This window comes from Pinus tabuliformis, chromosome 5_1, assembly GCF_031772625.1.
Source record: "Pinus tabuliformis cultivar Carrire ecotype Pingquan chromosome 5_1, CPIR1, whole genome shotgun sequence".
NCBI classification, from domain to species: Eukaryota; Viridiplantae; Streptophyta; class Pinopsida; order Pinales; family Pinaceae; genus Pinus; species Pinus tabuliformis.
Window position 1 is genome coordinate 585,272,353 of NC_142305.1, and position 23,567 is coordinate 585,295,919.

General features: G+C 38.4%; 2 protein-coding genes across 2 annotated transcripts; one reads left to right on the top strand and one right to left on the bottom strand.

Moving 5' to 3' along the window:
• Positions 1–13,292: 13,292 nt before the first annotated feature.
• LOC149166193 (uncharacterized) lies at positions 13,293–14,306 on the top strand. The gene is made up of 4 exons (XM_089430093.1): positions 13,293–13,474; positions 13,507–13,678; positions 13,768–13,845; positions 13,970–14,306. Exons 1-4 carry the CDS (start codon positions 13,293–13,295, stop codon positions 14,084–14,086), a joined length of 549 nt encoding a protein of 182 aa, XP_089286219.1. The 3' UTR covers positions 14,087–14,306.
• A 4,149-nt stretch (positions 14,307–18,455) lies between these two features.
• LOC149166194 (uncharacterized) lies at positions 18,456–21,995 on the bottom strand. The gene has a single exon (XM_089431298.1). The coding sequence runs from the start codon at positions 21,834–21,836 to the stop codon at positions 18,963–18,965; it is 2,874 nt and encodes a 957-aa protein (XP_089287424.1). The 5' UTR covers positions 21,837–21,995; the 3' UTR covers positions 18,456–18,962.
• Positions 21,996–23,567: the final 1,572 nt, after the last annotated feature.

Consider the following 23,567-nt stretch of genomic DNA (forward strand, 5'->3'; position numbering starts at 1 on the left):
TCGACTGTTCTATTTTTAGCCTGGCAGTCTAAAAATAGAAACCACCCATATGTCTAAAAATAGATGATCTGAAATGGAATGTACTTGTTTAAGGGTGCAAGGTATCCATTTCCCATAATTGCAAATGTGAGCTATACACTCCAAGTGACCTCTGAAAATGTGAAAACTTCTTATTTCTTATACAGAGATAGACTGTAGGGGCATTCACCAGACATGTCACCTCTAAAGAGAGGATGAGTTCCAGAGGCTACCTGGTGCTCTACAGGCTCTGCCTAAAGAAATAACGAAGTAAATACTTAGAAGTCTTTGACATACACATACTTGAAGTTTGATGTCTTGCGGAATAAGACAAATAACTTTCTACAACTGAATAGGTGATTATGTGTGTACGAAAGTTATGTATATTTGCTATTTAACACTTTACATCAGTTTTTTTTAGCATATCATCTTCAGCAAATAAAGACATCCAAATGATGAAGCAGTTCACCCCTTCTGGGCTACATTTGCTGGACCAAGCCTCTCAAACTAGGCTTGTCCTCTTGTATTAAAAATGCTACAAAGGCTAATACAAGAATATGAGTGTCTAGAAAGAAAGATCTAACTGTAAATACAAAATCATAAGATAGGAATTAGCTAAACATGCTCTTTCCCAAACACTAAACAATGAAATTGTACCTTATACAGTACTTTCCCCAATTGGCCTTAGTGGCCCTTTAAACTTGCATGGAGAATTTCGAGGTGAAGATGACCTCAATTGGTTCTGAAACCTATGCCATTAGACTCAGAAGGTTGAAAATAGCAGACATAGGCTTTTGAATCACCAAAAATGGATGAACATAGCCACTAAACAGCTCAAGCACTGAAATGGCCCTAGTGGCCCTGAAAGCTTCCCTGAAGCTAAACAGTGAGAAGAATGCCTCAACAGGAAAAACGAGTAGTAGAAATGGATTCATAATGCTAAAAAACTTCAAGAATGACCTTCGTTCCACATTCACTGGCTGCACAATTTCCAATGCAACTGCCAAACTGATTTGGCCCTGATGGCTCCTGGAACTTCCATGAAGAAAAATCACCTACAAACGACCTCAAATGGCTGTGAAACCTATGCCAATGGCTTCAGAAGGTCGAAGAGCCCCAAAATAAATAAAAAATTCGTCCAAAAAGGACTTTCCTAGCCAAAGTTATGGCTCATTGAAGATTTCCTCTAGTTTGGCCTAGAATCACTCCAGTTAACTGTAGTGGAAGTTCAGTTAGCTCCGCCAATTATGGCAGGACTGCCCAAATTTGGCGGTCTGCCAAAATTCCCGCCAGTCTGACCGCCTGTTACGGGTTGCAGTTAGTGTGCATGTGAACGTGTTGGAGTGTCGGCTGTCTGCATTGGATTATGTGCCTGGCGGTGGGGGAGGAATGGTTAGTTAAGCCGTGTGTTACGCTGTTGCATTGAACAATACGTTAATGCCCGCCGGTTGTTACCATATGTCCATGCCAACACAACCGTTAAACGGTTTCATATGGCGCGCAGTTTGTGGTTGGGGCCTGGTCTTCGGGCCATGGTCATATATCATGGGGGCTGGCCCTAAGAGGCCCCACCGAACACCCTAACAAGGTTCTTAAACCGTTTCTGCCGCCCATATCACATGACTCATGCCATTGGCGCAACGGTAAAACGTTGCCTTTGCTCCGGGCTGATCGTGGGTTCAAACCTCGTGCGCGACCAAACTTTTAATCCAACGACCCATACTTGCTGACGTCACCCTGGGCCACCCGGTGGCTTCCGGGCCTACCACATGGCATCTTTCCATTCGCTGCCCAAAACAGAATATTCCAAAGAATATTCTATGTAATATTTTGTTTTAATTTTTTTTGAAAAAAATTCAAAAATTCAATGTTATTGGGCAATTCTTCTTTTTGGCATAACTTTCTCATACGATGGCCGTTTTCCGAATCATTCATAGCGCCGGAATCAGGAAGATGAGCTCTATCCATTCGTTCAGGTTCAAACCAATTTTGAGCACTTTCATTTTTGACCATTTTACGACACTTGGTCCTGAGCTCCTGATCAATAGAAGTCCATCTATTTTTACCAACATGACCAATCATCCACAAATAGCATCCTGCAACTCATAGACCATGATCCATATGTCTAAAAATAGACTTTGCGCCAAAAATAGCCTGCAGGCCCACTCAATGAAGGCGACTTCTTTCCACTAAGCTCCATCATCTTGTTGCATTCTCAACATATTTCTCATTCTTCTTCATAGCTAAAGCTCAACTTAGATGATTTGGAGGGTTGGGAGTCTCCCTTGCAGGTGGTAGTGGTGAACGCTAGCTCTGCCTGGGGTGGTAGCAATGCTGGTCGTTCGGGTCAGGCGATCTTTAGGGCTCGCAGTGTTCGTGGTCGTGGTGGATCAGTGGCAAGCCGTAGGAGTCATACCTTGCGGAGCCAACAGCGGGGTGGAGCGATACATTGTGCTAGCTAGGGGCGAGAGGGGATGGCGTGTAATTCAGGACATAGACAGAGACAAGAATTTTTTTTGGAAAACTGTCGGGGTTTGATTTAGTCAGTAGTGGAATTCCTGGAAACCTCGGAGTAGGCGCGACAGGAAAAGCATGTAGAGCTTTTTGCTACATTGAACAAAATGCACTACTTCTAGTGCCATGTTCGAGAGTGCATCGTGGTGCTCTGGTGAGGCCATAACCTGTTATCCGAGAAGGTGGAGAAGTTGGAGACATGGATGGCTCACTTCGAAGAGAAAGTCCAGTGCTCCTTCCACCCTCCTCCTCCTCCAGGAAGAAATTCAAAAAACCCAACCTACATCACATCAGATGACTGTTTTACTTGTTTTGTGTGTTTACTGGTGCTTTTGGCCTCCTAAATTATGGACTATGTATTTAGTTGTTTTTTTGTTTCTTTACCATATGCTGATCACAGTAGTCAACAAACATGGTTGAGGTGAGACAATCTGCATTTTTCTACTGATGTACCTCCTTTTTGAAGAATGAATAGAATTTTGACTTATTTCAAATTTTTATATTTAGAAATATATATATATATATATATATATATATATATATATATATATATATATATATATATTATTCTTTTATTAATTAAATTAATTAATTTATTAATACTTTTATTAGTTATATGTTCTAAAATTCCCCTGATGGGGGTGGAATCAGAGGGTAACAGGTGGATTGAGAGTCATGCACACCACCTTGGACATGATTAGGGGGTAAATGCAGGGTGTCGTTTTTGCCCCCTCACATGCATAACCATATGACTCTATCTTGTTTAATGGAGAGGCTTTTAAGGAATGAAAAGTTGGCGAGTAGTGTTAGCAGTTTACAAAGTTGCACAGGGTGACCTCAGGTTGTTTTCCAATTTCCCTGCCGCAAGAGAGGAACCAAGGAGGAAATTTGAAGGGGAGAATTTTGGAAAGACAATTGATGAGGCCTAGGGAACATGCCCTAATGATAATTTCGGTAGAATGCAGAGGGGACTCGGTCTTGGGGGTTGCATGGTGTATTGAGCTATAAACATTGTGGTGGAAGACTACAGAGGGTGTGCACAAATAAGGGAGTGTTGAGCTTTTTTGAATGATTTATCTAGAGGACATGGGCGTAGAGAAGGAAAAGTGGTGTGACTCACCACTCCAAATGAGATTGGGGAATCCCTTTCTATTTGTGGGCTTCACATAATCTACATGAATTTTCTTTTAATTTCCTCTAGTATATTTCTGTTAATATTTTTAAGGATTATTAAGCAAACCAAAATCCTCAAATAGGTCTTAAAGGCCCCTAGTGGCATTGTGTTAGTGTGGTCTCTAGTTTAGCTTTTACTACATGTCTTTATTATTGGGCCATTCCCAGTTGTGAGAAGTGTAGTTGGACACAGTACCCTCTGTATAGCTAGTCATTCAGCTAGTCATTCTTGTGGACTCAAAGTTGGTCTAGTAAAATAAATTGGAGTCTACATGGTTGTAATAATTATTATAAATGTAATTAAAAGTGTATTTTTAAAATTATAAATAATGTTGATTTATCTTTTTAAATAAAAGATCAAAGTTTTATTAAAAGTTACAAGATTACATTCTTAGTCAATTTATGAAGATTTTTGGAAAAATCACATTGCCAATATTTGGTCGACGCGTTTATCTTCAAGAAAAGTTTACATTCTTATTAAAAAATTAAGATTAAGATTATGTGTTATATAGAAATATAATATACTTCATATTATTAAACTACTTATAAATACTATTTAAAATTTAATAATCTAATCAAATTTAATTTACTTATAAATACTATTTTAAAATATAATAATCTAATCAAATCAAATTAAAATTTTTATTAATTTATTAAAAGTTATTTTTTAAATATTTAAAAAAAAATAAATGATTTTTTTAATGGTTTTAAGCAAAATTATGATTTTTGTTATTTAAAATGTTTTTTTAAATACATAAATAGATTCAGTAACCTAAAGAACTGGTGGGCAACTCAAATTCTACATGTAAAACTAATTAAACTACAAAGATTAAAAAATCTTTATTGAATTTTGATTAAAATTAAGGAGAAAAAATGTTAATAAAAAATTCATTTTATCTACTAATAAAATTACTTAAAATAATTTATAATTTATAATTTATATTTTAATTTTAAAAATATAATAAACAATAACTTAAAATAAATTTTATAAAATAAAAATAAAAGCATTCATTATTTCATACCATAATTAGTAGAGATTATAATTATCAATCCAAAAATTTTATGCATATTTTTATATAGTTGAGCTAATCATCAAATATTTAATTATAATAATTAACCATCAATTATTTAAATATGGTAATATATAGGATCAACACACTTTATTTGTGAATTTTGATTAGTTTAAATTAATGCAAACTTTATTTAATATAAAGACATTAGCTTTCACACTCCATTTGCTCTAATAGTCATGATAAGATTACATTTAATGAAATTTATTGAAATATAAAAATGAGTATGAATTCTATTATGGTAGTGTGGTTTAACCCTATTTACAAAGAGTAAATGATTTGTAAGTGCAAATATGGATATTGTTGGGATTGAAAGGATGTAAGCTCCATAAATTTGATTAAATTTGAGATCTGTTTTCCATGGCACTTAGCATAAACATAAATGAGATCAGCAGCCTCATCACTTGGTATGGAGATTGACCCATTGCTATAAGGAGAGAGTTGTGTGAGGTATTTATGATATACATGTTAAAAAATATGGGATTGATCATGGCCATAAATGGTTATTGAAATCCAACTCTTATTTTCTGTTTAAATTTCCAACTAATAGAACGGAATTGAGCCAGTGATGTAGTACACGTTGAATTTAAACACAAACAAAGGTATACTAAATATTATTTTTTAGTTCATATGAAATCTATGGGAATATGGTAAAAGCAAACCTAATAAAGATACCGACCATGAAACCACTGATCATGTACTTCGGTGGATACGTTATAAGCCACTATCACATCTAGACCATTGATATTGTTCTTTTATCCATTCATAACCATCAATTTATTGGGGGGCATCTGGTAAGGTTCAAATAGAGTATATGTATTATGAGGAATTAAACCACAAAATCAATCGATGTAATTCAGGAGAGCTCAATTCTATTGATGCTATTGAATGCAGTGTATTTTTTAGCGCAACACTCTGAATTTACTGAAATTGGTAACTGGCTGTTATCCAGTGTATTAAAGGCCCGAGAGTAGGCTGGTTAGCTCTTGACATTCCAGGATCCATCGCCATGTGTCACAACCCCTAAGCCTACGGTGGTCTTTCAACCGTGCCGGCGAGGTGCGGCACCACTGTGCACTTTCTTTTCACCAATACTCATACACATGGACTACACCTAATTCACTTGTCCTTACTTAGTTTGTGTTTCGCAACCAAGTAAAATGCATTTATCCTTTATACTTAATGAAGCCCATACTCATTCATTATCCAAATGCAATTAACCAAGAACAACAATTGCACACAAGTATAAAGGGAGGGGCAACTCCCAAACAAGTCTGCCCAACAATAATATATTATAACAGTTCTTCAATAATACATCATACAAGTGTGCTTGACAGACTTCAAGCCAACACTTAGAATAATTTACAATCAAGGCAAAGACAGCCTTTTACAACCATGTGCCAACCTCATACGGTAAGAGGGTGCTCACCCGAGACACCAAGAACTCCTCCTTTCGGTTCTGCACAAAACCACCTCACAACCGTGCTCTGACAACCTACAATCAGCTCCCAGTAAAACTGCGCACTTCCTTCCTTGAGCGCATGAGTTATGCGCACTTTTTCTGCGCCCTTTTACCCCTGCTCGATGTAGAAGGGATAGAGATGCGAAGTTCTTGAGTTCGATGCCCAAATGAGGCTCTGCGCCATTCAATATATACGCCAGCCTGCTCACATGTGAAGGGGTGTCCAGCCTTAAGGCCGACCCCATAACTGTGTTATAATGCCCATAACATAACCATTTTGCAAGTCGGATTTGCCAATGTGCAAGCCTCTCCAAATCGTGGTATAAAGCTTTTCGCTCCATTTCATTTTCGCACTAAGTGTTCGTGCTCCCACATATCGTCGCATTCTTTGTCGCATATCGTCACACAAGTGTCGGATGATCATTGCATAACCGCGCCCGCCCTTCACACCGTCCGCCCGCTCGTCGTGCACGGAGCGCCCGCTCGTCGTGCAAGGGGCGCCCGCCCGAGTCACGAAGGCCTTACATCCTCCTCCACCTGAAATTATTGTCGTCCTCGACAACATACCATCCCGGTAGCTTCCACCAAGATCATCACCAACCATGATGTCAACTCCTCCACATAAGGTGAACATCCCTGCAACATATGTAGAATCTCATTTCCATCATGCTCCACCTTAGTAACCAATTGTCACCAAGATACTCCATACTAATGTATGTCATATATCAGATGTCCATGACCACCTTGTCATAATCTCCCCATGCTGCTTTCTACCATGGAAGGTTGATCCCTCCAACTCAAGCTACATGTCCATTGCAACAATGTGTCAAACTCCAGCATCACCATGTGCAAAACTGCCCATAATATGTCAACAAGAAGTCATCTCAATCCATGATGATTAATCATCATGTGTCGTCCCCATGTGAACTGCTACCATGATACTCCAACACAATGCCAACATACTTCTGTACACTACTAGTCCCCATGTTTGAACTAGTCGGGTGATCAGTCCAACTGTCACGCTCAAACTATGAGAATGCACATCCTCATGTCACCATCAGTCAGTTCTCAAAACATACTGCCACATCCTGAACTCGACCAAGAATCCATCCATGTAAGTAAACCCATGCTCAGGTCCATGAAGTAGTCCTCATCTCATCTGCAACATGTCATACGTGTGTCTCTTCCATATGTAGAGACCATCTCCTCAAACTCCAACTTTCCATGTCACATCAGCAACTCCATCTGCACAACATCTTTGCCTTGGCACTCCTCATTGGATGCCTATAAGTGACACCTCTACAAGTGCTCCACATAATGTCCCTGCATAAGACTGCCATGCTCCATGTCTCCAACCTGATGTCCATGACTCTAGTTATCCATGATGCCCAACCCATGTAGACTCCATCTCAACCTCTGGTCATCTGCATCCAAGTTCTCACTTGTCATAAAGAAGCCTCCTCCAAGGCCCCTTGTAAAGTTGATGTGGTTCCTCCCTACCAAGGCCTCCACACCAACCTCCCTCCAAGGTTATCTATAGAGAAAGGAGGGCCAGGAAGTTTCCTCCCTGACTCTCATCCACCCATGTGTCAGATTGATGTTGTGTCCTCAAGTATCTATGCACAGCTTCAATCTCTTCACATGTACATCCAAGCTCACCTAGCTTCTTCCTTGTCAACTGAAAATCATATATGCCCATAGCATACCTGCAAAAGTCCACTATCCCAGCAGGATCTCTACCCTCATAACCCTCATCAACCACTGCTTCTGAAGTAGCACTCGGGCTCCCTTCATTTGTAGCTCCATTGTGAAGATCATTAGTAGAAGATGCTCCCACTAAGTGTCTCCATGTTCGTGAGGTTCCCTTCTCACTTCCTTCATTCTTCTTTCCAGCCCTTGCAACGAAGTCAACAAGCTTCCTTTCCTTCGTTGTTTGAACCACACTCCCAAGTCCTCTTTGCTCCACATCCTCATGTTTTACATTCGGATCTTTGGGATACAAAGTCATAGAAGCCATCCTTGGTCTATACCCCAAGCAACTCCTTCTATTCATCGGTACCATCATGTTTTTCCCACCAGCTGTGATCAAGAGAATGTCTCGGGTCACCATTGGTATGGCTTGTGCAAGCTCCATAAAGTCCAGCCCCAACACCATAGAATGATCATCCATGTCCACAACTCTCAAGTCCAACTTCCCGAACCATAATCCTACTTTCACCTGAGTGTCCTTCAACACACCATCAACAGCTCTAATGGAAGAGTTAACTGCTTTGAAAGCACTACATTCCCTCTCCATCTTTGCTTTCTTCCCAAAAGACTTTGCTGCCTTCCTGCTTATGAAGCTATGAGTAGCCCCTGTATCAATCAAAGCTGCAAATCTCTTGCCTTTCACGGTTACCTGCACAAAACTTAACTTCAAGGAACCATCTTCCTCTATCAGTTTTGTCTTGCGCCTTATCTCAGCAACCTTCTTTAAGAATTCGTCCTCAGAAGTGTCAATAGGATTATGTTCCTTCTTGACATTCCTCTTAAGATACCTTACTTCCTTGCTTGGCCCTTCTAGGGAACTCGGCCCTGGTCTAGCTTGACTTACTTCAAGCTTTCCTTCCACCGTATTCTGCTCAAGTGCACCAACCAAGTGTCCATCGACTAAGTTCATGGAACTAAACTTCCGAATGTCCTCTGGATGTTCTCTGTAGTGAGTCCCCAACTTGTCAATGTAGTCGAGCTCTTCCTGCTCAATCACAACAACCTTCTTACCAAGAAGCTTCTTCTTTGTCTCTTCCTCAATCTGCTTGATTTCGGCTTCCACCTTGGCACTTTCCTTCCTTAACCGGGCTCTCTCATCAAAGAGCTCTTGAAGACCAAGTCCACTTCGTTGGATCTCCTCATCAAGTTCATTGAGTTCAACATCTGTCGTACTTCCGCATTGGCTCCTAAGTTCTTCAAGTTCTCTCCTTAGTTCCGAACAGCTCTCTCGAATCTTCATGTTCTCAGCTTGCATCGCAACCCAGTTAGAACTCCATCGAGTCATGTGTTCCAATACTTCGTACCGGAGAGCTTTAAACGCATTATGGCCAGATTCACCATCATCCACCATCATTGCCTTTTTAGCCTTCTCCATATTTACCAAGTCACCTGCAATTAGAACCAATCCTTGTTCCACTTGTGTGAAACGATTTCCTTCACCTGCAAGTAACTGTCACAAGCAACCCTGCTCAAACCGAGTCCTGAAACCACCTTCAAATGCCTCAACACCTGAACCTTGTTCAAGTCTCAACCAGGATATCTGCTCTGATACCACCTGTCACAACCCCCAAGCCTACGGTGGTCTTTCAACCGTGCCGGCGAGGTGCGGCACCACCGTGCACTTTCTTTTCACCAATAGTCGTACACATGGACTACGCCTAATTCACTTGTCCTTACTTAGTTTGTGTTTCGCAACCAAGTAAAATGCATTTATCCTTTATACTTAATGAAGTCCATATTCATTATCCAAATGCAATTAACCAAGAACAACAATTGCACACAAGTATAAAGGGAGGGGCAACTCCCGAACAAGTCTGCCCAACAATAATATATTATAACAGTTCTTCAATAATACATCATACAAGTGTGCTTGACAAACTTCAAGCCAACACTTAGAATAATTTACAATCAAGGCAAAGACAGCCTTTTACAACCATGTGCCAACCTCATACGGTAGGAGGGTGCTCACCCGAGACACCAAGAACTCCTCCTTTCGGTTCTGCACAAAACCACCTCACAACCGTGCTCTGACAACCTACAATCAGCTCCCGTAAAATTGCGCACTTGAGTTATGCGCACTTTTTTTGCGCCCTTTTACCCCTGCTCGATGTAGAAGAGATAGAGATGCAAAGTGCTTGAGTTCGATGCCCAAATGAGGCTCTGCGCCATTCAATATATACGCTAGCCTGCTCACATGTGAAGGGGTGTCCAGCCTTAAGGCCAACCCCATAATTGTGTTATAATGCCCATAACATAACCATTTTGCAAGTCGGCTTTGCCAATATGCAAGCCTCTCCAAGTCGTGGTATAAAGCCTTTCGCTCCATTTCATTTTCGCACTAAGTGTTCGTGCTCCCACATATCGTCGCATTCTTTGTCGCATATCGTCGCACAAGTGTCGGATGATCGTCGCATAACCGTGCCCGCCCTTCGCACCGTCTGCCCGCTCGTCGTGCACGGAGCGCCCGCTCGTCGTGCAAGGGGCGCCCGCCCGTCGCGTCCCTGCCTGAGTCACGAAGGCCTTACACCATGGGCCACACGCGCGCTCCTCCTCCGCGATGTAGAAGCGCTCTCATAACTGGAGCCAAGAGAGGCACGGCCGGGTGGGATATGGCCACAATTACAATATTCTCTACATTCCTTCACAGACCCAGCACCCCTCTCGGAGCTCGTTACTTCGTGCTCGAAAACACCAGCAATTGCAGAAGGTCCCATTCCTTTCGACCCTGACTGGGAGGTAAGGGCTATCTTTTAAAAGAAAAAATAAATACTTTGCCAGAAAACCAGCCTCCAGGGTATTCAGGGAGCACAGTGAGCGGGTATTCAAAATTTAAATGGGAGGGACTATGTATTCGAAAGGAGTAGTCTTAATGGGCAAAAGCTAATCCAGAGGGAAAATGAAATAAAAATCCATTGCATCCCTATTCAAAAACTTGTTGCAGAAATTCCGCGCGCAAATTTGAAATTCTAGGCGCCATGGTTCGAAGGTAGCATTCACTCCATTTCAGTTCACGTCAAATCCACCACGATGTATGTATGCTTCTAAATGTATGGGCATATGTATGGTAACTGGCTGCTATCCGGTGTATTAAAGGCTTGATAGCAGGTTGGTTAGCTCTTGTCATGTGTAATTGGTGGGTACAAAATCATCAATCACATCTTATACATTAAACTACATTCTTATTTCCAATTCTATAGCATTATAAATGCCTGTTGACAAGCCCTCTCTCTACAGCACGTGAACAAATGGATGGAGCCTGGAGAAAGAAAACGAGCGCTATTTCCCTCACTTGTTAGCAGCATTTATAATACTATAAAGTTGGAAATAGCATTGGCCTACATTAAACCGTGTACCTACAGTGAAAAGACATGTCAATGATGGTATTCCTTAGGTTTTTCCGACTTTAAAAGCGAGTCTTGCTATCGATCGGAACGGAAGCGTAAGGGGCCCACTGGCCACGACGAGGACCTTGAGCAACCTGCAATCGAGATAAGCTCGGCCGATGGGGACGTTCGATCCTGCAGATAATAGTCAATTGAAACCCATTGAATTTACGATGAGAGCTCTAATTTAATTGAATTCTTAATGCAGTCGCATCGTTCTGCTGATGCTAGACATTTTGACCCGACATATCAAACGAGTGGCCGCAGAAGACGAATAGGGCTTCTCGATTTTTCATTTCACATTGTGATTAGGTTCCATTTTCAACTTGTTGCCTTCTACGCCTTCGTGTCTGCTGTGCAGAGCCAATGATCAGTAATGGATGAGTGTTCCGTCGCCGCCCGACCTAATGTTCTCTTCAATTTTGACCCGCCGCCTTATTTATTTATCCTCATCCCGCACGAATCTATCTATTCTACACGGCAGCCGCCAGAAAACTTCAAAGTCAAAGGAACTTGGTAGATTTCTCATTTTTTTAGGTTTTGTCGTGATTTAGTTGATTGATATCCCTAAGGTTTAGATTTTACTAAACTTTTAGGTTAAAATATTATTGATAGCCCGCGAGGATAATTTGAGCCTAAATGATAAAAATACAGCAGCCGCCAGAAAGCTTCAAAGTCAAAGGAACTTAGTAGATTTCTCATTTTTTTAGGTTTTGTCGTGATTTAGTTGATTGAGATCCGTAAGGTTTAGATTTTACTAAACTTTTAGGTTAAAATATTATTGACAGCGCGCGAGGATAATTTGAGCCTAAATGATAAAAATTAACTAAAGGACTCTTAAAATTTATAAAGACAAAATTTAAATAAAATATTTTTAAAAAGGGTTGCACATAATTTTGTTATGTCATCTCGCAAGTAAATAGATTTTCATTTATGACTTTAACCTAATTGAACTGATGTAATTTTGGGTCTCATAATTATTTTTAAATCCAAAATCTTAAAAAATGATGAAGTATTGAATTCCAATCAAATTTATTATTTTAATCGACAAAAATATTAAAAACCATATTATTTTAATCCAATTTTAAACAAAAATATTAAAAACCATATTTATAAAGAAACCTCATAAAATATTTAAATTATATTTTTAAAAATAATATATATATATAGTTATTTATTTTCTCGTGAGAATTTGATTTTTTTTTTTTTAATTTAAAACCTATCATGGGAGTTTTTTTATGGTGTAAATGGATTCAACGCCATCAAACTCTTCTAGGATGCCCAAAATCAAAATCATGTTAAAATTTCTATTGTTTTCCAAGAAAAAATGATACAAGGTAGATTTATTTTATTTAATACCTAACTTAGAAACGACGAACCCTAAATCAAATGAAAGATCCAATTAGGTTTCTCAATCTTTCAATGCAATTTCCAATGTTGGTGTCTACATCTCTAGCTAGTGGTTGGGAGTTAGGGCCTTCATTTATGATTGTGGGTTTAGCTTTTGTCCATATGAAAGATTTAGTCAATATAATTTGTAAAGTATAGTTGAATAAAAATACGACAATTTTATTCTTTTAAATCTTAATTCATAGAATTTAAGGAGTGTAAATATAATAATCACATAAATAAAACTACATCAATTTTAAATGTATCATGAAGAAAATTGTCACATCTCTACCCATTTTAACTTTAGGTAATATAAAAAAAAAAATTCTTGGGTCACGGTAATAACACCAACTATATACATATAAACGTATGCATAGACGATATGAGCTTGCTTTATACTTTATCACAACGTATGTCAATGGGTTGATCTAATAAAGGATGTAAATTAACATTGATATGAAGTATCTGCGTCTTAATATCATGCTATGAATATTTTAATACTACGCAGCTACGTGTTGTCCGATTCTATACCGAATGTGTGAGGTGGCAATACCATCTCAGAACACTTGGACTTGGCATTTAAGTCGACTGATCCGTTCACGTGATCTGGGTATGGCTCCCGTATTGGGAACTTTCCCGCTTCTCCTCTTTGGTATTCCCACTTCAATCAACGGTGGGCAAACGCTGGCCGAGATCGATGGAGGAAACAGCTCCACGTCTCCTAGGTTGGCTCGTTGTGTTTATAAAGTGAATTCCTCCGGATACTTCGCGATTTCTTTGGTTTTTCTCGGCATCCCATTGCCTCCGCGCCATTCTGTCACTGCTGCAAGTCAAACCCTCGGCTCTGTTACAATTTCCTTCAACATGCAACACTGCCGTGGCGCCCCCGCTCCAGGGATACAAGCTACCTAGCTGGTTCGGTAAGATTTCTAACTGTTTAATAAAGATTGCGGGGTTTCCTATATTTACTCTTAAGGAACGATAATTACTGAGCTTTCCTCTTTGACAGGTTATGAATGGCGGCCATAGGAGCTTATCGGCGGTATGCACATTCAATCAGATGTTAACCGGTCGGAACTCTTCACAGGTGCATAATGAATCTTCTCCTACACCCGGTGTATCTTATGGTTAAACAGTATTTGTCTTCTGTCGTAGGGTTATTCTCCGAGCGATTCTGAGTTCCCAACCCTACCTCTTCATGGTTGGTGCAGATGACAGAGAACCAATTTCTTTATGACTGCTGGGTTAAGTCCCTTTGTCTAGTTACCGCGGACCAGAGGAAGGTCAGTCTCTGGATCATGAGACTGTACTACTCGGCCGCTATGTGAAATGGCTACCTGAGCCTGGTTTCTTATATTATTGTGCTTAAAGTTTAGGTTAGCACACTTCATAATTTCTCCGCATATATTCCTGGCTCTGGACCTATTATGGGTTGCGGCCCTTTGTTAAAATACGGACATTGGTTATATTTACAGTTAATGACTACCATGTTTTTGTACAGTGCCTTGAAGAACAAGATCTCATACATTTCTTGATTATGTAATACGATTTTCTCGTCATAATATATATTTATTTTGTCCATGACTTACTCGGTTCAATGCTCTGTTTACATTTGCTTATTTTTCCATTCGGTCTTGGAACGCCATGAGAGGTCGCACCTGCATCCGATTCGATGGTTGCATGGTCAATCTTCGGCTTGAATCTATGCGGATATACAGCTGCCCGGATCATCTACTTTTAAAGCATAAGTTATGGTTGTTTCTATATACCAATCGGAAATTGTTCTATCTGAAATATGTATGGCGGGTTCTACTATTGCATGAATGTCAGGGTTTTATCTATATATATAACATTTGTTTGTCACAGTAAGACTTATCTCACGCCCTTACTGCTCTTAGAACAGGACTATCGTTGTTATTATGGAGTGATTTCCACTCAGCACCACGAGGGTTTATCATTTACGTTGTTTACTGTTCTGTTCAATGCTTTCATTTAAAGTCCATATGTATATAAGTTCTGTTCCTTTTTATTCTTATCTATTTCTTTAAAGAAACAGAGCTGGATGCTCTCGCATGCAGTGCGCTCTTTGAATTCGAACCCGAACCCTTTGGTTCAAGGTTACGATGCAAGGAGTATGTATTATAATTCTGTGATAGTCTTCGAGCCTCTTCATGAGGGTTTTGAAGAGAATACAGGTCACTAATGGTTATGCCGGTTACGGCGCTGAAGCACTTAACTCTATGTTTATTGGTTTACGTTTTTTCTCTTTTCTACTGAGCACGAAACCATTCAATACCGGCTCGGTTATTCGTTCAAGATTCTGCTTGAAAACCCCGCCTTAAAGTTTGATGTCACGGCTCTCTATCTTCTACCTGTCTTTACAGTACTAAGTCAACATACTTTGTCTTGAGGTTATCAGTTACTCAGGAAGTAGTGGTTTACCCCCTTTTTTTAAGAATACAGGTTAGGGTAATGACACTATAGCAGAACTTCCACTGTTTCAGTGTGATTTAGTTCCCTTACCCGGCCCTAACTTCCACAGGGACAGGTTGCATTTCCCAGAAACCCCATCGGTGGCATTATAACTTTGCTGCTCCACGAATGGTACACCATTTGGTATAAGGCACTAGTTTCTAACATTACCTTAACTCCACAAATATTAGGTCTTATAGCTAAGGTACAGATTCTAATATTTGTTCAATCTTTAACCTGATAAGAGTAACAGAGGTTTGAAGATATTCCGATCTAATATTCTAATGTCTGCAACAATAATTATTTACTCTACTGTTTTTAATAAAACCACCACAGGCTTATTAGGTTCCCGTTACTTACCTGGTCACTGCGCGTACTGTATTTCTTGTAGCAAGCCTCCTGCAATTTCCTGTGTTAAGCTCATTAACCGCCCATCCTTGAGACTTGTCCTTCGGGACCTGAGTCTCCCCCCGAGCTTACTCTTACCGGATCCCAATCCTCAGTAAGACAGCACCTAGTGTCTTGACTATCTGGTCTCTACCAGACTTAGTCCAAAACCAGGTGTGTTTTTTTCTCTTGTTTCTCCTTTCTGTCTGTCACTACAGCACAGAAAAGAAAGAACCTTCCCCCATTTCCTTTTTCCTGGAAATCCTTCCAGTTAAGGGAGGTGGTTATTTTCAGTTCCATTAACTGCTTTCCCTTTTGGGAAACTCAATGCTCTCTTGAGTAATTCTTTAAACATTACTTAATGCATAATTCAAATTAACAGATTACTTCTTTAAAAGAAAATAAGTTCTCAATGTCATTCAGTTTTACCACAGTAAACTTTTAAATAATTACATTTACGGGGTCATCACAAAAATGTATCTACCACTACTAGAAACAATGAATGGTAGTGATGTCAACCTCCCTTATCCTCATCCTAGTTTCTTCTCCTTCCACCTGCATAACATGTCTTTGAAAAGTTGAGATCTTATGACCTATTTGTATTCATATACATTAGAATGTGAATAAAAGTTCCTTTAAATTCAAATATAGGGAGTATTTGGTAAGTTCATGTGGTAGTTTGGAACTTAGGCTAAGATTAAATTGAATGGAACACATGTACATTATTGAGTTTCTCATTACCACATTTTTACTCATTGTGTGCAGGACCAAAAAGAAAACACAAAATAAGTATATAAATAAATATGTTTATATTAATAGGTATATATGATTAAAACTATGAATTAGATAATCAACATTTATCATCACTATTTCCCTAAAAATCTTAAATTTTCATTAAAATACATTTTCATAGCTTTCTTTTTTCACTATTAATTCTCATTTTTATCAAGGTTCTCCCAAATTACACAAACCCTAATAATTAAGCTAATAAGCGTGTTTATTTTAGAATAGAGATTTTAATTTTTTTATTTAATCTCAACCGAATACCCACACATTATTTTCAATAATAGTTAGAACAAAGGGTTGAAAATTATTTGAAAGTTAATTATGCCCCTTATGCTTTTCAATTTAATTAAAAAATGTTATACAATTAAAATAAAATATAACATATAAAATAATTTTTCATTATGGACCATGATTTTTTGGACATGTGATATTCATAAACCATAGTGTTAACCCTATAATATACTGAAAGTGAATATCCATACATTTTCTATTGAGATTTTGGAGAATCTCACATTATTTATTGCTTTGGCTAGATTAGATCCTCCGTCAATGTCAAGATGATAAACCATAGTGGGTGGTTTGAAATGGAGAGACTATTCAAACATTACGGATCATAAAAGCCTAATTAGAAATTCTTTTTATATGTTTTTTTTAATGTATATATATTTAACTTATATTAATTCTTTTTTTATAATTTATAAGTATGTCGGTAGTCTATTCTTGTGGAATAGGGCTTACGGAATTTTAATTTAATTATTCATAATTATTAGGTAAATGACATTAACCTGCATATAATATTTTAAAATATTCTTAGTAATATACACAAATCAAGGGTTGAGATTTATCTCGAAAGTGGTTATGCCTTTTTTCCATTTTAATTAAATGGATTACCTAAAAAAAGTCATTTGAAAAAGTGTCATATCATATTAAGTGAGTTACAATGGGCATGTAGTATTGATAAGCCATAGTATTGGAACAAATCCTATTTACATATTAAGAATCTTTATGGTAAAGTAGAGGCAAATTTCCAGAGTTAAAAATATAATTCCATGCTTTTTAAATGTATATATGTTTAACTTATATATTAATTATTTTTATAGTTAGTAATATAATAATGTAAAATAAAAATATAATCTAATTAGTTTTTATGATTTTTTAAATTTTAGCAATATAAGATATATCATGAAATAAGTGTTTTGGTGTTTATTATGAATTGATACTTGTGGATATTTACCACCTATTTAATTTATATAACTACGTTAGTAATAATTATATATTATAAATCATTTTACTAGACCCTGGAAAGGAGGACTTTAGCAATCCATTTTAGTATTTACCCATATTATTTTAGCAATATCATATAGATAATTTATGCCATGATTTTTATATATTTGTGTAATGATTTCTCATTGTTAAGATTCATAAAATCACTTAAAAATTAAAATCCTTAAAAATAACTCATACTCTCATAGTAATTTAAGAAATTATTTACATAAAAAAATGGATATAGACAAGATGTGAATAAATATGCTTACCAGGATAATAAGTTAAAATGTAAATATGTAGACATTTACTTATTTTTAAGTTATGGTGAAATAAATTTGTAGACTAGTTACTACCCACCAAAATTTATGCAAATCCTTGTCTATTAGTTAGCAAATATTTTTAAACTTCATATATCAACTTACAATTTTCTAAAAACATAATTTGCACAAATAGTAAAAGCTACACTACTCTGCAACACTCAGTTAAAAATACTTTAATTACAACTTATCTTAATTAATCAATTTTAATTTTTTTTTTCAAATTATTCAATTTTACTTTAACCTGAATTTCAACCCTTCTAGGAGAATAATCATAGGTATTTTTCATATTAAGAAGTGAGTTAACCCTTCCAAGGGGAATTCTCATGATTGTCGTTCATAAGGACAAGTAATCTCCCTAGAATATGATTGTATGTTGAGTCCTTCCTACAAGTGTGTTTTTTATTTTGGAGACTACTTCCTCAATTTGTGTTAAACTTACTCTATTTCAACTCCTTTTGCGTGGGTTTGTAAACTTCATTAATCCATTACACTGTCCATAATGGGACAAATGACCAAAGCAATGATGGCTCGAATGGTATTTACATCTCTCCTGTTAGCACCAGAATCTAACTCTATGACGCAATACTACGCTCTAGCCTATTACATTCTAAAAAATGGCATCCATGAGTACCGCCATATTTTTATATTTTACAAAATGTCATCCACGTATACAGAATTGATTAATTAATTACAGACAATATAGTTCTTCTTCCATGTCTTTGTCGTCATGCCTCTGCTGAAGTTGGTCAGAAAACAAGTGGCAGTCACAGGTCAATCACAGTCCCAGCGATGGAAGGGGGCTCTGGTTATCTGTGAGGAAGGGAGATGCCCCCGATGATGGCAGTAGATGTACGGGTCCTTGATGGACCTACCTTTGGTTATTCAGGCAACCTCCATATATGCAAATCTACTAAAATGTTATCTTTGGATTCGGCAGAGTAACGGAGATCTTTTCTTTTATAACCAGAACAAATCACAGATCACACAGCCTTTGTAACCAGAACAAATTTACAATGCCATCCACAGACTCGTAGTATTTCGTCCTTAACCGTCTGCTGAGAGTTAAGGCGCCGATCACAATTCCAAACCCAATTGCACATCCCATTCCCATTCCAACTTTCCACGATTCCCACCAATGCACAGTCTCGTTGGCATCCTCCCCTTGGCCGAAATTATAAGTATGATCGCTGCAGTTTCTCTGAAGTTGAGTTCCACAGAGCCCTGGATTACCCGAAAAAGAAGATGCCCCAAATGTGTCCAGATGCGGTAGATCTGGAATTCTCCCCGAAAGATTGTTATTGGATAGGTTTAAATAGCCCAAGAAGCTCAGATCCGCAAATGCTTCAGGTATTCTTCCCGATAATTCGTTGTTTGAGAGATCTAAAGCTTCTAAATTCGCCATTTCGGCAAATTCGTGGGGCATTTGTCCGGTGATGTCATTGTGTGAGAGATTCAAAGACTGTAAGCCTCTAAGATATCCAATGTCCTCTGGGATTTGACCATTGAGGTTGTTTGCCGAGAGATCCAGAGAAGTGACAGCTGAGAGGATGTATTTATAAGCCATCTCCCGACCCTTGATCATCAGGTAAACTTCTTCCTTGTAGTAATTTCCATATCTAAGCACGGTGGACACAGAGTTTGTGAAATCTTCATTGCTTAATGTTGATATGTTCGAGAGGTATCGCGGAATGGAACCTGATAAACGGTTCATTGCCAGGTCAAGGATTTGGAGTTTCTGAAGATAGCGAATCTGGATCGGTATCTCGCCTTCCAAATTATTCGATCTCAGAACGAGTATGCGGAGATTCGCAAGATCCGCAATCCATTCAGGCACTTTGCCCGTTATGCTGTTTTCACTCAAATCCAGAATTGCCAACATCTTGCAATTTTGCAGGGACGAGGGAACATCTCCACTTAACTTGTTGTCATTCATGTGCAATACCTCAAGTGTCTTCAATTTTCCCAGTTCCACTGGTATATGTCCTTTCAAATTATTGTTCCCTACATTCAATACCTTCAAAGAAGAACATTGACTGATATTGGAAGGTAACTGCCCATAGAGCTTATTGCCTGAAAGATCCAGAGCCTCCAGATATTTTGCTTTCTCACAAATGCAAGAAGGAATCTGCCCCTCGAGTTTATTCGATGCTAAAGATAAGAAATTCGAAGTATGCAACAGAGTACAAATATCTGAGATGACTGGACCTGTAATGTTATTAATTGACAAATCAAGTTCCCAAGGGAACCCTGCAACAGAACTTCCTCCAGGATTAGGGAGATTGCCGTGAAGCAGATTGTCCCGTAGTTCCACCTGCTTCAAAGAGGTAGAGTTATACAACTGAGATGGTATTGGCCCTTCTAACTGATTGTGCGATAACAGTAAGGTCGCAAGCTTGGTAAGGTTCCATAGCCATGGAGGGATTTGTCCCGTGAGGCTGTTATTGGACAGATCCAGTGTTGTCATATAATGTTGAGATGCTAGAAAAGGAGGAAACATCCCCTCTACTTTACAATGAGATAGCCTCAATACATCTAACTGGAATGGCGGAGTCCAGTTGGAGGTTATATTGAAGGCAAATATGTTGTTAGAGATGTCAAGATATTTCAGATTGTTCAGATTTCGGAAATGTGACTCTGAGATTGCTCCGCTCAAAGTGTTGTGAGTAAGACTGATATTGATCATCTTAGACAGCAACCCTATGGAATATGGGATAGGTCCTGTCAACTGGTTGTAACCCAGGTCTAGTAATGTAAGCGAGCGGAGCAAGCCTATTGACTCCGGAATCGTTCCCTTCAAACGGTTCAGCTTCAGATTCAGCACAGCCAGGGTTGATATATTTCCTATAGAAAATGGTATTGAGCCCCGCAAACTATTGTTTGGCATCTGGAAAAGGGTCAGACTCTTCCATTGGCCCTGAAAAATCTGAGAAACATTGGCAAATATTTTGTTATTTCCCAAGTAAATCTTTTGTAGGTTAGGTATCTGAGAAAGTTCAAAAGGAAGAGATCCATTGAGATTTGCATTGGTCATCTGTAGCGAGACCAAGCTAGTCATATTCGCTAACCAAACAGGAAATTCAGACTGAAAATTGTTTCGATCGAGATGGAGAATTTGTAGGGATGTAAGTTTCTTCAGGGAAGGGGGAATGGAACCATTCAGTCGGCAGTTTGACATTGTAAGATTTATGAGCTGAGAAAGAGGACTTACTGCTTGACCCCATGAGGAAGAAGCTGCTGAGAGATCGATTCCGTCAAGAGAAAGATTCTTCAGGGCCGTGAGATTTCTAAGCCATGAGAGGTCAGGACTTGTCAACTCAGAAACAGGGGAAGAGAGATCGAGTCCTGTCAAGTTCTTCAGATTTCCGAGCTGCCATGGAACGGTACCTGCAAATCCAGCTGTGGATAAGTTGAGGAATTTCAAGTTTTTCAAAAGACCCATCTCTGTAGGAATAGGCAGGCCAGTAAAATTGTTGAAACTAACATCCAAACGCTCCAAAGCCGTCAAGTTTAACAGTGCTGCAGGGCGCAAGATACCACTCAAACTGCAATTATGCAAATCCACAGCTACGACACTGCGGGTCTGGTTGTCGCAGAAGACACCATCCCAGTTGCAACAATTAAATGAAATATTCCAAGAAGCCAAACGCCCCGCAGGATCATGCAAGCGGCTCTTGAAAGCTAACAAAGATTGCATTTCTCTATTCGAACAACCTGCTACGCAAGAAATAGACGTGAAAAAGCAGGAAACAAGTATGCAACAAGTGAATATCTGATTGACGAAACGCTGAAAACTTTTTCCCATGATACCAGTCACCTGTCCTTGCTGCATCAAGCATCTGTATTCCATGGTCAATTCTGCAATTCCATGGAGCTCTCTTACATGTCTGAACTGTTTGTTAGTCGGACACCGATGTTTTTAAATGGAAATCGAAGGTGAGTCAAAACTGAAAAGAAGACATGTACAGTATTCGTGTCCACAGTATTCAAGACCAGATGAAGCGACTGGATCTTGGTAACAGTTTAACGACATTAAAAAATATTATAGGTTGGACATCGAAACGAGTTAAAATATCATGGCATAGACATCGAAGGTGAGTCAAAACTAAAAAGATGAGGCACACTGTATTGCGTCCATAGTATGAAGACCTACTCTTATTTTTATCTTGATTGCAGATTCCGGCGTTTGATCCTGCAAATAATAGTCAAATGAAATGCATTAAAATTGCGATGAGAGCCCTAATTGATTTGATTTCTTAATGCAGTCGCTTCGTTCTACTGAAGCAGATGATTCGTTGGTGATACGATATGTTAAACATTTTGACCCGACATATCAAACGAGACGAAGAAGGCTTATCGATTTTTCTATTCACATTATGATTAGATCCCATTTTCAACTTGTTTGCCTTCTATGCCTGCGTGTCGCTGTGCAGAGTCAATGATCACTGATGGATGATTGCTCGGTGGCCGCCCGACCTACTGTATTCGTTTTTTTGGGAAACTTCTATTTCATAGAACATAGAAAAGTAAATGCTGCCTGACATGTCATACCACGCATTTACCTTTCGTCCTCTGAGTGATAGCACGCCCATCGAGATAGCAGCCTCGAGAGAGAAGGCGAAAGGTAAATACTTGGCATGTGAGGGAGCATTTACTTTTCTATGGTCTATGAAATAGGAGTTCCCCTTTTTTTTCTCACCTTTCGTCTTATTTATTTATTCTCGTAAGGCAAAGGATTATGAAGATGTTTACCGTTACACCAAAATCTGCAGGTTTGATTATTTTAGTAGAGGCGTACTTTGGGAATTGAATATGGGTCGAGGTTCTGATACTATGAAGAAATTTGTGGGTATACTAAAAATTATATATACTAATAAATGGTGGGTGTAGTTTGGGAATTGAATATGGGTCTAGGTTTTGATATTGTGAAGAAATTTATGGTTATATTATAAATTATATATACTAATAAATGGTGTTATTTAACAAGTGAAGGAATTGTAAGGACAGTGAAAAGTGGTGGACAGGAAAAAATCAAGAAATCTTGTAATAGCAGTGTTTGAACCATGTTTTTGACGGTGGAAATGGATTCAGCACCATCAAAAACCTGTGGGACACCCAAAATCCTGAAGTTTCACAGCTGTAATCTAGATTTACAAAAATCCCTACCTGAATTTTCATGATTTTCAAATGAAAAAAACAATCTGATTAAACTAAGGCTTAATAAACTTTCCAAACTAGCCAATTATGAATTCCATAAAGGTAGGTGACATTGTACACATAGTAGCACCACAAAACTTCAAATCAAATTAATAGAACATAAAAACTAATTCTCTGTTGTTTTGTTGTGATTTAGTTGATTGATATACTTTGAGCGGACTCGTTAAGAACATGTGTTCCCTCCTAAAAAATCACAGGTTCAAAACTAGAAATATAGGATATGTATGCCTTCAGACTTTAACAGTAAAATAGTTGAGAAAATAATTTATGACTTTAACTTAATTGTTATCTAAATTCAAAAAAAACTTTCTTCAAATCTTTCTTTTTTCAACATGAATCTGATGATATAATTTTGTCTTAAAAA